The sequence below is a fragment of the Macaca thibetana genome, chromosome 12 (assembly GCF_024542745.1).
Source record: "Macaca thibetana thibetana isolate TM-01 chromosome 12, ASM2454274v1, whole genome shotgun sequence".
Lineage (NCBI taxonomy): Eukaryota > Metazoa > Chordata > Mammalia > Primates > Cercopithecidae > Macaca > Macaca thibetana.
The window spans coordinates 27,304,584-27,322,155 of NC_065589.1; the positions used below are offsets into that span (position 1 = coordinate 27,304,584).

A 17,572-nucleotide genomic window follows, 5' to 3' on the forward strand; every position below is an offset into this window, starting at 1 on the left:
ACTGACATCTAGTTTATGCTCTACTTTTTAGAATTTGTTTTCATAGAGCTAAGCTTGGGGAGACCCCACTGGCTTCTGCTCTATCTTAATAATGCACATTAGGCCATTCTTGCATTACTATAAAGAAATACCTGAGACTGGGTAATTTCTTTTTTTTTTCTTTTTTCTTTTTGAGACAGAGTCTCGCTCTGTTGCCCAGGCTGGAGTGCAGTGGCCGGATCTCAGCTCACTGCAAGCTCTGCCTCCCGTGTTCACGCCATTCTCCTGCCTCAGCCTCCCGAGTAGCTGGGACTACAGGCGCCCGCCACCTTGCCCGGCTAGCTTTTTGTATTTTTTAGTAGAGACAGGGTTTCACTGGGTTAGCCAGGATGGTCTCGATCTCCTGACCTTGTGATCCGCCCGTCTCGGCCTCCCAAAGTGCTGAGATTACAGGCTTGAGCCACCACGCCCGGCCAAGACTGGGTAATTTCTAAAGAAAAGAGGCTTAACTGGCTCACAGGTCTGCAGGCTTTACAGGAAGCATGGTGCTGGTATCTTGGTTTCTAGGGAGGCCGTGGGAAGCTTGCAATCATCATGAAAGGCCAAGGGGGAGCAGGCACATCACATGGCTGTGGCAAAAGCAAGATCGAGAGAGAGAGTTGTAGGGGACGACTCCACAGATTTAAATGACCCAATCTCTTGAGAACTCACTGTCATAAAGAGAGCACCAAGCCACAAGAGATGTGCCCCCATGATCCAAACACCTCTCACCAGGCCCCACCTCCAGCATTGGGGATTACAACTCAACAGAGATTTGGACAGGAGCAAATATCCAAATTATATCACAGCACAGTAACCATTGGACCAAAATCAGGCTTAGATTCTAGTCTTCTGTTGTATCAATCACTTGATATATTCCTTTTCAAAAGTCAGGTAAAGTGTCAAAGTTTCATAGTTTATAAAAGAAGGATGGCATTTTACCTGTTGAGAGAAAAGATAAAATACTTGCAGTAATATTAGACACACACAGACATACACATGCTCTCTCTCTCACACACACATACACACACACATGTAATTGTTAGCTGGCCATGTTATAACTCCTACCACACATATTTTTACATTATAATGCATTAATAATTTTAATATTTATTGAAATATTTGTAGATATTAAAAAGCCAGCCCTAGGAACCACTGGTAGTATCTATAAAGCTTTTCAGTTCTTCAAAATAAAGTGTATGAGAGGTAGATTTTTCATATTTTCTAATTGCAGTTGACCTTTCTCTCTGAATGCCAAAGGAGATAATCTACACATTACTAGTTATATATTTCTTGAAATGGATGAATTTGATATATACCAAGGAAACATTTTAAAATACCAAAACTTTACAAGGATGAGCCAAGCAGGCACTAATCTCTAGTTATGCTCCTGTACAGATGTCAGCCCACCAAGAAGGGCTCGTGTGACAGATGCTACTGAGACCACCATCACCATTAGCTGGAGAACCAAGACCGAGACGATCACTGGCTTCCAAGTTGATGCTGTTCCAGCCAATGGCCAGACTCCAATCCAGAGAACCATCAAGCCAGATGTCAGAAGCTACACCATCACAGGTCAGGGAACTCACTGTGCTAACCACATTTGTTAAAAAATATCCACAATGTAAACTGACTTATTAATTGCTCTAAGACTGACACTGATAAAATTTATTTTCAGTGTTATCATTACCCAGTTTTAGAACATTATTTTCATGCTATGATCAGAAATTGTTTTGTCTTTTGAATGCCTGATTTTGTGTAATATTTGTCAAGGAAATGGCATAAGTTTCATTCAACAAGTTTGATCTTTCATCATTGTGCCCTTTCTTATTTAAAAAATTATAACACAAAGTTTAAAACTAAAAGAAATAAAAAACAGTGATGTATAGATCTTAGCATTAGTATAGATTAAAAAGCATAGTTAATATAAAAGTAAATGATACTACTTAATAAAGGTCAAAGTTATAACCAAAGAATATTCAATATCTGAGGTCTTTTTCAGTTTTTTAAAATTCTGATTCCAAGGCTCAGCTATTGATCATCTGATTACTATAAAGAGAAAACCTCAATAAATGGCCGCCCCTCATTCTGCAATGAATGTTGCCTCTTCCAATATAGCATTTTTGCATTCCAGAATTTACTTTAGCCAGTGTCCTTATCTGCATCAGTGATTCACTTTCAAGATACATTTCTTGTTAACAGTTACATCCATACCATGCTCTACTTTACTGTTCAAATGTGGACGACTTTGATAGTCTATATAAATATGGGATGATAGAGAAACCCAGAAAAACTGCAGGCGAGCTTGAGAATTCTCCTAGTAAAGCAAGAACTGGTAAAAATCATCTCTTCTCAAATCCCAGGTTTACAACCAGGCACTGACTACAAGATCTACCTGTACACCCTGAACGACAATGCCCGGAGCTCCCCTGTGGTCATCGACGCCTCCACTGGTAACTATACCTTCTACTGAGGAAATGCCACTGACTTGTATGCAATCAGTCTCATGAACTCAAAAAACAAAAGTGAGGCGGATATTTTTGTATTATAGATTCCCGAGAATCCTGTTTCCGGTTTACAGTATTCTCAGATTCTTTTAAGTGTGTTTAGAAGGGCTAGGGAGAAAAGTGTGGGAATAATTTTCTTGGTTATTTGCCTTCTTAGAGACTTAATTTTCTTTTCTTTCAGCCATTGATGCACCATCCAACCTGCGTTTCCTGGCCACCACACCCAATTCCTTGCTGGTATCGTGGCAGCCGCCACGTGCCAGGATCACCGGCTACATCATCAAGTATGAGAAGCCTGGGTCTTCTCCCAGAGAAGTGGTCCCTCGGCCCCGCCCTGGTGTCACAGAGGCTACTATTACTGGTATTGCTGCTTTCATGCTGTCATTTTCCTTCTTACTACCTAGGGCACATGAAGTCCTTAGCAAACGCCCGCTGCGTCTTTGATACTGTGTCATGAGAATGCAAAACCCTGTTCCTGATAACCTCAAAAAGCATTCTCTGTGTAGGAGTGGTACAGCTCAATACATCCCAGAAGGCATGAGTGAAGGAAAATGCAATTTCAAGACTGTCCTAAATGGCATGACTAGACTCATGTTTTCCTTTTGTTGCAAGTTTGCCAGATACCTGTCAATTCAGTCCTGGAGAAAGATATTTTTAAAGCAAACTAGCTGATAGTGATTCTGTCATTACACTCAGATCTCTATAGATATGGCATTCTTGCAGGACTTGCCAGAGTACCACCTGCCATTGACCACTATCACAGGATAGGTCTTGAGGCACAGCAATCCTAACCACCCACATCAGAAAGAATGCCTGGAATGGCCAATAAAAGTTGATTACCTTGGTGGGAAAGACTATAAGTCTCTAGTATTATTTTTGCCCAAGAGATGAAATTTTTAAACTATGTGTATTAGTCTGTTTTCACACTGCTATAAAGGGGTTTAATTGCTCACATTTCCGCATGGCTGAGGAGGCCTCAGAAAATGTACAATCATGGTGGAAGGGAAAGCAGGTATGTCTTACATGGCAGCAGGAGAGAGAAGCACAAAGGAGGAAATTCCAGATACTTACAAAACTATCAGATCTTGTGAGAACTCACTATCATGAGAACAGCCTGGGGGAACCACCCCCATGATCCAATCACCTCCCCTCCTCAATACATGGGGATTACAATTCCAGATGAGATGTGGATGCGGATACAGAGCCAAACCATATCAGTCTGTATAGAGTATCACCTAGACTTTAAAATTCCCATAGAACATACAGACATTAGAAGGACACACTGCCTTTTTAAAACTCGGGAGAACAGGAAAATAGAAGCAGATATGAGAGGAATTGAACTAGACACTTCCCACAGAGGCTGTACAAAGATTGGCCAATCTCTCTTACCCTTCACTTGCCTTGAGTTTTGCTTTTCATTGATCTGCCACTGAGGACCACTTGGTTATTAGGTCTAAGTAGATTCATGTATATAATCTGCAGGACTGGTGGTATATGATGCTGATAGATTTTCTTAAATTCAAAAAGGCAAATAAGACCACATGGTAAAAGAATACCCTGGAAAAGGTACCCAAAAAGTGTCTATTCAGGTGTCAGATATGACAGTCAGACAAGTACTTTGCGATGTGCACTTTATATGCAGGATATTTAGGTGTTTATGGAGGAAAAGTGAAGTTGATTTTACCTTCAAGAGGCCAACAGCCAGCTGGAGAGGAAGTGCCTCCTCCCAGTAGCATCTGCTGGTGAGACCGACTTCCACTTGACTAGCTGAGCCCATTGACATAATGTGATGGTTCTATTCTCCCTTCAGGCCTGGAACCGGGAACCGAATATACAATTTATGTCATTGCCCTGAAGAATAATCAGAAGAGCGAGCCCCTGATTGGAAGGAAAAAGACAGGTAAGAGTACCTTGCAGGTAACAAGGAGAAAGTTAGGACAAAACTAATAACAGATGAGCAATCTTGCAATATGAAAAGGTTCTCCGTGTTTTGATGCATTTCTTGTGATTTTTTTTCTAACAGCATAGTGTATATATTGTATTCTGTAATAGTAGGAATAATTTAACATGCACTGCAGAGTTTGGTTTTATTTTTTTTCTTTACTACAGCCACTCAATATAAAGCCTTGTTATTCACCTTTTAAAAATTCAAACAAGATGCTAAAATGTAAAACCAAGTTGCTATCATTGCTCTTCTTTTATACCTTCTGTTGAATTTTAAAATGTTTCCTTTTTTAAAGGAGGAAGAGAAACCTCTCACATTTATCTTTATTTATTGTTTGGTTTCTACAACTTCGAGCTAAATAATGTCTTGCTTTTGCACCCAGTTTTAATTTCAAGAAAATGCTGTCGTGATAGGAAAATTTAAAAAATGAATGTGTGTTTTATCTATTTTTACCATTTCAAACCATGAAAAACTGTTGAGCCAAACCTCTGTAATTCTCATACTTAAGACACTGATATGATTAGTCTGGATTCTACTTCCTACAACTTGCTTCTCAAATTTAAAAAAGAAAGAAAGAGAATGCACATTTCGGTTCCATCAGGTTTAATTTGAGCAGAGGCAGCTTCTAAGGGGCCCAGCGGTTTAAAGCTGTGTGTATGATAAATTCATACTAACACTTTTTTCTTTCTAAACTATAAAGAAACCTTTGAGAAAAATCCTAAAGATTTCTTTCTGGAAAAAGTGTTTTGTGATCTCAGAACTGCTCATTTTCTGAGGGCTTTTTATCACATTGGTGAACATTCATTGTTGCCTGAATAGATGATTATTATTGCTGCTGCTTCTTGGAGCTTAATGCGCTTTGCTTTTTTGGCTCTAACCTCTCTTGGCTAGACGAGCTTCCCCAACTGGTAACCCTTCCACACCCCAATCTTCATGGACCAGAGATCTTGGATGTTCCTTCCACAGTTCAAAAGACCCCTTTCATCACCCACCCTGGGTATGACACTGGAAATGGTATTCAGCTTCCTGGCACTTCTGGTCAGCAACCCACTGTTGGGCAACAAATGATCTTTGAGGAACATGGTTTTAGGCGGACCACACCTCCCACAACAGCCACCCCCATAAGGCATAGGCCAAGACCATACCCGCCGAATGTAGGTGAGGAGATTCAAATTGGTCACATCCCCAGGGAAGACGTAGACTATCACCTCTACCCACATGGGCTGGGACTCAATCCAAATGCCTCTACAGGACAAGAAGCTCTCTCTCAGACAACCATCTCATGGGCCCCATTCCAGGACACTTCTGAGTACATCATTTCATGTCATCCTGTTGGCACTGACGAAGAGCCCTTACAGGTAATTAATTTTTCTCTTCACTTCTCATGGAGCAGCACAGAAAGGAGTAAGTTAGGTAACTGAAGTGACCAGCCCTCAGATAAAAAGTGGCTTCATGGCTGGGTGCAGTGGCTCACCCAGCATTTTGGGAGGCCAAGGCAGGTGGATCACTTGAGGTCAGGAGTTCAAGACCAGCCTGGCCAACGTGGTGAAACCCCGTCTTTTGAAGGAAAAAAAAAAAAAAGTGGCTTTCCTTCTAGAACCTCTTAGAAGATGGCACATTTAAGCCTTTTTTTTTTTTTTTTTTTAATCCCGACATGGCTCTACTTTGGAGGATATACCAGAGAGACACTAGCTTTCATTTCATAGAGAAAATGAAACTATTTCTATTATTCTCACACATTTGAGGTTCCTTTTTGAGTAAGGACAAAGAGATGATTCTAGAAAAGAAAGAAAAACATTCTACCTGAATCTCCATTTGTGTGCATCAGTCTACAACACTACCTTTGCGATTTGTCCTTGAAGAACCCCACTATCTACAATATGTCTATAGAAAAAAACCAGGCTAAGCTGTGCATAGCAGCTGATAAGTGATTGATTCTCTAAAACGTATATTCTTTGTGTTGACAGTATCAATTTTTTTTCCCCGAGACAGAGTCTTGCTCTGTTGCCCAGGCTGAAGTGCAGTGGCATGATCTTGGCTCACTGCAACCTCTACCTCCCTGGTTCAAGCGATTCTCCTCCTTCAGCCTCCCAAATAGCTGAGATTCAGGCACGTGCCACCACACACAGCTAATTTTTCTATTTTTAGTAGAGACGGGGTTTCACGATGTTGGCCAGGATGGTGTCAATCCCCTGACCTCGTAATCTACCCACCTTGGCCTCCCAAAGTACTGGGACTACAAGCATGAGCCACCCACTGTACCCGGCCCACTGACAGTATCAATTTTTATTATGTTGTTATTTTTAGAAAGTGGTAGAATTTAAAAACTGACAACACTGGAGGAAATTTATGAGCTTAGAAACACAGGTTTGAGGATTTGCCCAACTGTTTTAAGGACTCCACACTGGGGTCAGATATCTCCTGGAGTAGCATGACTGTGTCTCCCATATAGTGCAGTGTCCAGGTTTCATGTCAAGCAAACATGGCCAGAGCTTCCAGAGGGCTTATGCAGACTTGCGACTGAAGCAAGATCAAGGGCAGGCCGTCTCTAGTATTGTCGAGGGCTCCTGCTAACTACGGACCACATAGGTAGATTGTTGGCAGGAAAATCTGGCAGGAATGTTAGCCCCTATCCTTGTTCCATTTCTCTCCTCCGCTGGTTAGGACCACTATACCCTCCTTTTTTTTTTTTTTTTTTTTTTTTTTTTTTTTTTTTTATTGTCTTCCTTTGCTTTGTTTAAACAGTGAGGGTTATTGGTAAGAGGAGAGCCCATGTCATTCCTCACTATAATGCTTTTTCTCTGCTTTGGATGTACCGATAATTGCAGTTCAGGGTTCCTGGAACTTCTACCAGTGCCACTCTGACAGGCCTCACCAGAGGTGCCACCTACAACATCATAGTGGAGGCACTGAAAGACCAGCAGAGGCATAAGGTTCGGGAAGAGGTTGTTACCGTGGGCAACTCTGGTATGTAAACACGTATTATTAAGACACAGGCTCCCCTCTGCTCTACACCAGAGATGGGCTTTTCTATTGACTGTACCTTTGCTGCCATTGTCTTTTTATCTTTGGGAAATAATGCAACACATCAACATGAAATAAATGAGCAACTTTGTATTAAATTAATCTCTCCCTCACCTCCTGCCATATCCTGTTGTCTTCACAAAATGCATACGTAATTGACAGACTGTCAAATGGTGATATGATTATAGATCTGGAAGGGACTTCAAATATTATTTAGTACAACACTCTGAGTCCTTACTTGTATCTGAGTTGATATAGGGCACAGGTTTCCTGATGTCTTTCCCCAGACCCTCTCCATCTCACCATGCTGCTGTCCTCTTGAGTGATTCTTAAATACTGAAATGATTACCTATAAAGAAAATACCCCTTCTGCAGACGTGGGGACAGTTGGCTTTTGCTCCTGATATAAAATGCTACCACCATTGTGCATTTCTGTCTGCAGAGAATGTTATTCCAATGTTAATTCATTTTTCCAATGTTATTTCCATTTTTCCCAACGTTATTTCCATTTTTTTCCTGACTATATAGGTCAAAAGCTTCTATAGAGGTTAAAAGATCATTGACTCGTCTCTGTAGCACCTGGGAAATCCTTTTAAATCAATAGTGTGCCACCTGGCTTCTCAATTTGAAGCAGCTGAAGATCCACCAAGGCACATGAGATAGGAGATAATCAAAACCGTGAATCCCGAATCTTCCAACAGGAGGGTTCTCTACTCCACACCAACAGAGAGTGCTAAGTCCTATTTTTGCCAAGTGACAGATTTTATTCCTAAGGCCAGTCGCTTAATTTTAGTCTCTTCCCTCATCTGATAGAAGACTGTGCTACTTTACATGTATAAATTCCTGTGAATTAAGCAGTTGAGCATTTGGCTGGAGAGAGGTTGGGAGGAGATTAATTTGTGTTTGTTGTATTACATAGCCACAGTAATGCTTATCTTTGCCTTTTGTGATTTTACTAGCAGAATGCCACGTGAACAGAATTTTCAAGAGCAAAAAGGTCTTCGTGCTTTTCTAAGTCATTTAAAAAAAAAAAAAAAAGATTCCATCTCTTTAACTTTAGTTAGGATGGAATTTTAACTCTTGGCTCTTTTGACTATAGAAACCCCTAGGAACAATTTAAGTTCCTTCCATTTTTCTTTTAAACTCCTTATTCCCAGCAGCAGTATTCTACATTCTAACCAGGTTCTCCCAGCTTTGAGACGTCTCAGACTTACTAGCTCTCCAAAACACTATTTTCTTCAAGGGTGATGCCTTTTAAAAATTAGGCACTTCAAATATCTACTGCTTTTGAGCTGTTGAGTTTTGCACTGTAAAAAGAAAAATACAGCCGGGCACGGTGGCTCAAGCCTGTAATCCCAGCACTTTGGGAGGCTGAGACGGGCGGATCACAAGGTCAGGAGATCGAGACCATCCTGGCTAACACGGTGAAACCCCATCTCTACTAAAAAATACAAAAAACTAGCCGGGCGAGGTGGCGGGCGCCTGTGGTCCCAGCTACTCGGGAGGCTGAGGCAGGAGAATGGCGTAAACCCGGGAGGCGGAGCTTGCAGTGAGCTGAGATCCGGCCACTGCACTCCAGCCTGGGCGACAGAGCCAGACTCAGTCTCAAAAAAAAAAAAAAAAAAAAAGAAAAATACATGGTGGGACTTTAAGTCAAAGTAAATTAGTTTATTTAATTTTTAGGGAATAATTTGAAGCATGCTTTGTTTGCATAGATTTTTTTTTAAAATAAGCTTTTCCAAATCATGAAGAGATAAGATCTTAGGTAACATGAAGACACTCCCTTACTCATTCCTAAATCATCTGTATTCCAAGGGCTTTTTCTTATTTGGAACCGTTGACCTCACTGATAAAGCGGTCTTACCACTATAATAACAGTGTCCAAAATCTAGGTTTTCTGCACTATTATGCAAAAATTACAATAATAAAATTGAAAATTACATTATAATGGTATATTAAAATGCTAAGACTTTTGCATTATAAGCAAAAGACAACCTTAATAATTATTCTTTATTTAGTGAACACTTTCTAAGCCTTGGAAAAGGGTCAATGTTTTGAATTCATGACCTTATATCATCTTCGCAAGATTCCCCAGGAGGTATAGATATTTTTATTATTCTCCTAGTATTGCAGATGAGGGAAGCGAGGCAGAGCAATGTTAAATAGCTAGCCCAAGGTCACTCAGGTACCAGTGGAGAGGCATCGCTAGTCTTTGCATCCCACTAAAGTTCTCAACTAGCTTAAACCGCCTCAAGATCTGTTCCACGTTCTATAAAGTAGTTTTAGCAGAAATGGCAATTATTTTAGAAACAAAGGGAAAAATAAAAGATGGGCTTCTTGTCAGATGCCTTTGACAGGTGTCCACTGACTACATCTAAGCATGGTTTTTTAGAGCAGTTAATGCCTTGATAGAACAGATGAATGCCTCTTAATCCTCCTAAAATTTTTGTTTTAGATTAAGTGATTGTATACAATCATTCAGTTTTTTTCTTATGGTCCAAATCGATTAATAAGATGTCTCTTTTTGCTTTTTCCTCCTTTTCTTCATAGTCAATGAAGGCTTGAACCAACCTACGGATGACTCATGCTTTGACCCCTACACGGTTTCCCATTACGCCGTTGGAGATGAGTGGGAACGAATGTCTGAATCAGGCTTTAAACTGTTGTGCCACTGCTTAGGCTTTGGAAGTGGTCATTTCAGATGTGATTCATCTAGTGAGTAGTTGCTTTGTCCATCCACTTGCGTGTTCGTCTCCTCAGTTCCATGCATGCACTCATGTGCCAAGGAAGCATGTTTGGAAGACACAGGTTCTTCCAAACATGAAGCAAACAAGGGAATACTGTTTGACTCGAAGTAATATTTTGCATCATAGAAAAATGATGGGAAATTTTACTTGGTGGACATTGCTTCATTTCAAGGGTTGTATGCCAACACAACCATTAATTAAACATAAGGTTATGGTGCTAATTTGATTTTTGAGATTTTCTGTGAAAACAAATAGATAAAGTTAAAGGCTTTTGGAACCAGGTCTAATTAAGAGTATTAGAAACACAGAAAAACTTCAAATCTCTTTTAATCTTTAGTGTTGAGTGAAATCAGAGGTGGACATTTAGACTCAAAAACACTGTCTCCTTCAGCATAAAACAAACATGCACATATCATAGTACACATGCACACACTTTTGCCTCACACACATAGCCCAGGTAGCTTGAATGTTGCTAGAAATATAAAAGAAAAAACAGATAATCTGCTTTTAGATCATTAAAAATCAACTTGAATTGATAAATGTTTGATTTTTAAATTCTAATAGGTTTTAATTTTTCAAACTTTTTAAGTTAAAATGTGCCTAGGAAATATCTATTATGCTTTGAGATTTAGGATTAGAATTTATAAACCTTTCATTTATTCTTTATGTTTACGAGATGTGATTATTATTGACAATTGGTTCATTTTTATAGATGTTGACCATTATGCCTATAAATAAGCCACCTATAGACATACAGAAATCATGTCCCATGGGATTGGAATATAGGACTTGGTAAAAAAGGATTTTCAAAGTATTTTACTTAGCTTGTATACTTGAAATCATTTAATACAGACTGAAATTTTAGAGCCAGCTGTTTTCAATATAGACTTCCATATTTGACCATCTGAAAATGAAAAACAGTAAAAACATCATATGCTGTTTAGGAGTTGGAAATTTTAATATTTTACTTCAAGTAGGTGGTTTTTAACTCCTGAAATCGAACTACATTTAAGTTTGTACGTTTATTACCTGTTTAAGCACTTAGGTGCAATTGTGGGAGCAGAGCTGTCAAGTTCATTTATGTGACTCTTTGGCTAAACTTACATAATCTTTGTTTTGATGTCATAGTTGTCTAATTATTTTACTTTGTAACTTAAGGCAGGCTGAAGTGTTGATAAAATGGAAGAAGTAGTATATTGTTATATAAGCTTCTGAGGTGTGTTTTGTTGTACAAGCCCTGGAGGTTAAAACGTTACCTCTTATGTATAGTAGTTAAAGGCATATAACTGTGACTTTTAGATATTCCACAGAACCAGTCTTATTTGATGTGGATAATAACCAATAATTTCGCATTTTGTTTGTTTTTGTTTTGTTTTATCCAGGTTCTTTTTTTTTTTTTACTCTTCCCACGTACCTGAAACAGGTGGTGGCATGTAGAGATCAGCTGATCCTTGTTTTATGGTTAATTGAACTATTTCATATCCAGGGTTTCTGCAAATCCAAAAGTGATTTTTCATCTAGGATCTATTCCTAACAGTCTACTCCAATCCCACTTTAGTTTTCCACAATTTTAAATCTTAATAGTGAGAATTCAAATGAAAGTCATTTCATTTGACTATTCTTATGTCATGATTGTGGCAGAATAAATTGGATCTTAAAATGTCCTAGAAAATGGTAAATGATAAAGAAATAATATTTTAAATGTCAACCAAAGAAATGGCCCATTGGACAGGCATGGTGGCTCACACCTGTAATCGCAGCACTTTGGGAGGCTGAGGTGGGTGGATCACCTGAGCTCAGGAGTTTGAGACCAGCCTACCCAACATGGTGAAACCCCATCTCTACTAAAAATACAAAAAAAAAAAAAAAAAAAAAAAAAAAAAAAAAAAAAAGCATGGTGGGGAGTGCCTGTAATCCTAGCTATTCGGGAGGCTGAGGCAGGAGAATTGCATGAACCCAGGAGATGGAGGTTGCAGAGAGCCGAGATTGCACCACTTCATTACAGCCTGGGTGACAGAGCAAGACTTTGTCTCAAAAATATATATATATATAAATTAAATAAATAAAAATAATCAAATAAAATGGCCCATTATAGGGGTTTTTATCTTTAACTTGCTGTTTCTTCCAGATCGTGCTTCTGAAGACCCTGTGACATGTCCCAGTTCACCCACTGTCTTGTGAGTCAGAATATACAAATAACTTTTTGGTCCTGACTTTCCCCACCCCTACAGGATGGTGCCATGACAATGGTGTGAACTACAAGATTGGAGAGAAGTGGGACCGTCAGGGAGAAAATGGCCAGATGATGAGCTGCACGTGTCTTGGGAATGGAAAAGGAGAATTCAAGTGTGACCCTCGTACGTCATCACAGATCATTTTTAGTTGCCTTATTAAGCGTTCCCACTTTCATTATCAGGCTGTAACTCTCATTCACAGAAATGATCGGAGACTTTAGGTCTCCTTGAAGAGTGAACAGTGGGTTTCTTAGTCTTTTGATTTGGGAAAGTGAAGACAAGCTTCAAAAATGAGTCATGATTTAATGTTATTACAGGACACTTTAGCACTTTTCCAACATGAGTATTTTGACCATTATCTGCAGTAAAATGCTAGAAAGCAGCTTTATTAGTCTGTAGATTCAACTTGTAAAATATGATTTCCATCTTCCCATTGGAGCCTTTCCAGTATATTAAGTCTAATTTTTGGAAATGCCACCCTAAGATCTGTATAGTAGTACTTCTCTTATGGATGATTCACATAAATATGTGGAATTTGCACTGTGATGATACAAATTTAGGACAGAAATAGAACCCACCCCTAGATCAAGTCTGCAGTATTATTCTCAGCTTACACGTGCATCTGTCTTGTGTCTACATGCAGATGAGGCAACGTGTTATGATGATGGGAAGACGTACCATGTAGGAGAACAGTGGCAGAAGGAATATCTCGGTGCCATTTGCTCCTGCACATGCTTTGGAGGCCAGCGGGTAAGACCAGATGTGCCAGGCTCCCTACAAGCTAGCTAAGATAAAGGGCGGGCTCCTGCGAGGATGTGTCGTACACACAGGAGGGGCAGAGACCCTTCGGAAGTATTAAAATACCATGCTTCTTGCTGGCATACAGCTGCTGACACAGCGCTCTAGAGTAGCTCTATGTCTACCTTACATGCCATTCATTCTTTCTAGTAATAGTAATTTCTACTATTACTATTTCTAGTAATAGTAATTTCTAGTACTAGAAAGAATGAATGGCAGGAATTACTATTTCTAGTAATAGAAAGAATGAATGGCATGTAGAGTACCAAAAACATGAGTCCTGAGTCATTCTTAATAGCAATACCTGTCATTTATACTATGCTAGAATCATTTTCCTAAGCTCCCTGGCATCTCAGAGATATCATTTACACTGAAAAAAAGTGAAGCAGAGATACTAGTCAAATTAATTAGTGGTGAGCAGAATGTGTTTCATTTCAGCCAGTTCTCCCCATCCTGGGCAGCCTGAGACCATCCCCTCCCCTGCTACTCTCAGGCTGCTTCTATTTTTCAGCAACTAAAGTGTTAAGTGCAGTGTAGCTCTAGGCCTCCAGCTCCATTCTGATGGACTGGTGTCCCCATGGCAACGTTGTTAAATATTTTGAATAATATCTCAGATGTAAGAAAATGCCACTCTTTCACCCTCTCTCTTGATTCAGAACAGATCCGTGTTACAGGTCTAGCACTGTGCTAAGTAATACAGGAAAAACAGAGGAAATGGGAAATGGTCTTGGCTCTTAATGATATAGTTGAAGATGTTAAATTAGCATACATTTCGAAGTCAAGCTAATTAAGTTCTAAGTGGGTCTGACAAATACAGTTCTGGGTAGGCTGGAATTAGCAAGAAAGAGAAGCATGAACTGACTGAAGTTTACGATGCCTAAGGTTTAGTTGAGAAGGTAGAAAGCAGAGAGACAGAAAGCACACCCCCTGGGATCGAAAGGAGCTGGCCCAGGTGGGCTTTGGTGAGCCAACCCTCTGCCTGCTGTCTTCTGGTAAGAAATTAGATGGGAAGAAGTGGCTTATGGAGGGCCTTGGCAGCCCATTGTTTAAACCAGTACTTCTCAACCATTTCTAAAATATGCCCAGTATAACAAAAAATAATATGCCTTTCTCTAATATGATTTGAAATTTCAAAACAAAATGACGCGTAACTCAAATAAAAGCAATGGAACGTGACAGCTCTTTGTTTTCAGTGAAGACGTGCCCTCCCAGCAACTCCCCAAATCCTGGTAGGTGAGGGGCGTGCTTCACACTCGAGGGTGAGACTCACTGGTTAATGCATTTGGCATTAACCAATTACAGGTATCCAAGATGCAAAGAAACATGATGGAAAATAGTCTTTGGGAAAATTAATCTTTAGGAAAATTAATCTGGCAGCAAGGGCGTTCAGGGGCCTGTCTTGACCCCACCAGGGGCAGCCCATGGAAACTACTCCGATCTTGTTTCACCCCCAGTGATTACATGGGGAGGGAGGTGCTCCCAATTCTGGAGGAGAATTGGAGATTGGAATTTAGATTGAATTCAGTATCTCTCTCTGTCTCCCTCTCTCTCTCTCTCTCTCTCTCCCATTAACACTTATAACGACTGTGATTGTATGATCTTAGAATTCAGTCACTCTGGTTTTAAAAATGTGTGATGGAGAGTGAATTTGCTGGGAAGTTGATTTTGGTCTCACTTCAGCATCTTCTCATTATTTATGCACATGAAACCTTTCATGTGTGAGGCTTATTCCATTCTCAAGTAAAGTGCTAAATGAAACATAAGACAGGAGTGGAAACGGTTACTTTCTCATATGAAAGGAAGATTCAATGACTCTGTAAGGAGGCAGTCACTGGTATTGTGTTAGGTATTAAGGGGCATATGTGCTTACACAGAGAAATATGTCCAAAATATTTAAATTCTAATATAAAAAAGAAAGTGATTGTATTATTTAGGGCTGCATTTTAGTTGTAAGAAAAAAAGTCCAACTCAAGTTAAGCAAAAATGGTCCACAGAATGGAAAAGTCCCAGGACCCACCGGCTTCAGGGGCTGCTCCAGCAATGGCGCCCGGAGTCCCTCTTGTTCCTCGTGCCTTCCCATGCACTGGCGCCATGCTTCAGAGGGGTCTCTGCAGATGGTGTCATTGATGACTGACCTCCGTGAGCTCCAGTTTTACCCCCTCCCAGCTTAAGAACAGTAGTAAAAGAGAACATGTATGTCCTCCCATTTCCAGCAAAAACCTCAGGGAGGAGCCTCACTGGCTCAGCTTGGTCCCGTTTCCATCTCCCATGCCATCTCTGGCCGGACGAAAGTCTACCATGTCTCTGCCTAGGGAAGTTTAGGAAGGGAGTGGCAAAATGGTGCATTAGAAAGAACATGGCCGGGGTCACCCCACCTCCTAGGCAGCAGCCCCAACTCCACCAGTGGTCCACTGTATGACTGCCCTGCTCCCTCTAAGCAAAGTCACTCTTCTCCTCTGGGTCTTTGTTTCCTTACCTATAAAATGACAATGTTTGTTCATGTGATCTCAAGTCCCTTTTAAAATCGCTACGATTCTATGAAAACCTTTTCCATCATCTAGTGCAGAGAACTTGTTGAGGAAGTTGGGATTGGAATGAGCCTCAGCAGATGGGTAAGGTTTGAATAGGAGGAGAAGAGAGGACATTTCAGGGGAAAAGAAACAACACAGAGAGACAGATACAGGTATAAGATATGGTAATAAGCCAAAATGTATTCTAAGAATTATAAATGCATGAAATCATCATCAAAGTTTCCTTAGTGATTAACTGCTTATATTTGGCCAGTGCATAAGCTGTAAAATTTTTCTTTAACTCAAACACTAAATTACGATGTCCTCAGGTTATCATAAACCCCATTTGACTTCATGCCTCTACTCTCTCAGGGCTGGCGCTGTGACAACTGCCGCAGACCTGGGGGTGAACCCAGTCCCGAAGGCACTACTGGTCAGTCCTACAACCAGTATTCTCAGAGATACCATCAAAGAACAAACACTGTAAGTGCATTGGCGCCACGAGTGTGTTCCCTCATACTAGACAGTCCTTTCTACAGGTATCTTCCTTCAGAATGAACCAAATATTTTAATTTTTTAAAAAAACCCATGAATGACTTAAGTGAAACACTGTGTTCTATAATACAGTTTAAGTTATCATTTATTTAACTCTTGAACATCTCCTATTGCCCAGTATGCTGCTAGGTTCTTGAAACTAGGAAGAAATATTATCCTATTTATAAGCAGCTGTCATGAGTCCCCACCTCCCCGCATTTTTTTTTTCTGTACACTTTACAGTATTTGCCACTAATTTTTTTTCCCTTCTTTTTTAACAGAATGTTAATTGCCCAATTGAGTGCTTCATGCCTTTAGATGTACAGGCTGACAGAGAAGATTCCCGAGAGTAAATCTTTCCAACCCAGAGGAACAAGCGTGTCTCTCTGCCAAGATCCATCTAAACTGGAGTGATGTTAGCAGACCCATCTTAGAGTTCTTGTTTCTTTCTTAAGCCCTTTGCTCTGGAGGAAGTGCTCCAGCTTCAGCTCAACTCACAGCTTCTCCAAGCATCACCCTGGGAGTGTCCTGAGAGTTTTCTCGTAAATGAGGGCTGCACATTGCCTGTTCTGCTTCAAAGTATTCAATACCGCTCAGTATTTTAAATGAAGTGATTCTAACTTGTGATTTGGTGTGGGATCAATAGGAAAGCATATGCAGCCAACCAAGATGCAACATGTATTGAAATGATATGACCAAAATTTTAAGTAGGAAAGTCACCCAAACACTTCTGCTTTCACTTAAGTGTCTGGCCCGCGATACTGTAGGAACAAGCATGACCTTGTTACTGTGATATTTTAAATATCCACAGTACTCACTTTTTCCAAATGATCCTAGTAATTGCCTAGAAATCTTTCTCTTACCTGTTATTTATCAATTTTTCCCAGTATTTTTATACGGAAAAAATTGTATTGAAAACACTTAGTATGCAGTTGATAAGAGGAATTTGGTATAACTATGGTTGGTGATTATTTTTTATACTGTATGTGCCAAAGCTTTACTACTGTGGAAAGACAACTGTTTTAATAAAAGATTTACATTCCACAACGTGAAGTTCATCTATTTGACATAAGACACTTTGCGGGGAAATAATTCTTGTCAATGTTCTTTTTCAATTCAGCAAACATTTGAAAATCTATGATGTGCAAGTCTCTCTAATTGTTGATTTCAGTACAAGATTTTCTAAGTCAGTTGCTACAAAAACGGATTCGTTTTTGTCACTTCCATCTCTGCACTAATGGAGACAGCCTTATAC

General features: G+C 39.9%; 1 protein-coding gene across 30 annotated transcripts in view; it reads left to right on the forward strand.

Moving 5' to 3' along the window:
* FN1 (fibronectin 1) overlaps positions 1-17,361 on the forward strand; it is a 75,939-nt gene extending 58,578 nt beyond the window's left edge. For 4 of the 30 annotated variants that reach the window (XM_050751214.1, XM_050751226.1, XM_050751227.1 and 1 more), the window contains 12 exons: positions 1,417-1,593; positions 2,382-2,471; positions 2,707-2,886; positions 4,336-4,425; positions 5,362-5,628; positions 5,722-5,828; positions 7,299-7,437; positions 10,045-10,209; positions 12,473-12,598; positions 13,119-13,225; positions 16,156-16,266; positions 16,599-17,361. In XM_050751214.1, the coding sequence (XP_050607171.1) occupies positions 1,417-1,593; positions 2,382-2,471; positions 2,707-2,886; positions 4,336-4,425; positions 5,362-5,628; positions 5,722-5,828; positions 7,299-7,437; positions 10,045-10,209; positions 12,473-12,598; positions 13,119-13,225; positions 16,156-16,266; positions 16,599-16,670 (1,631 nt within the window). In that variant the 3' untranslated portion in view covers positions 16,671-17,361. Of the gene's footprint in view, positions 1-1,416; positions 1,594-2,381; positions 2,472-2,706; positions 2,887-4,335; positions 4,426-5,361; positions 5,829-7,298; positions 7,438-10,044; positions 10,210-12,472; positions 12,599-13,118; positions 13,226-16,155; positions 16,370-16,598 lie in introns of those variants that run through there. The other 26 variants (XM_050751216.1, XM_050751229.1, XM_050751230.1 and 23 more) reach the window with 9 other exon arrangements.
* Positions 17,362-17,572: the final 211 nt, after the last annotated feature.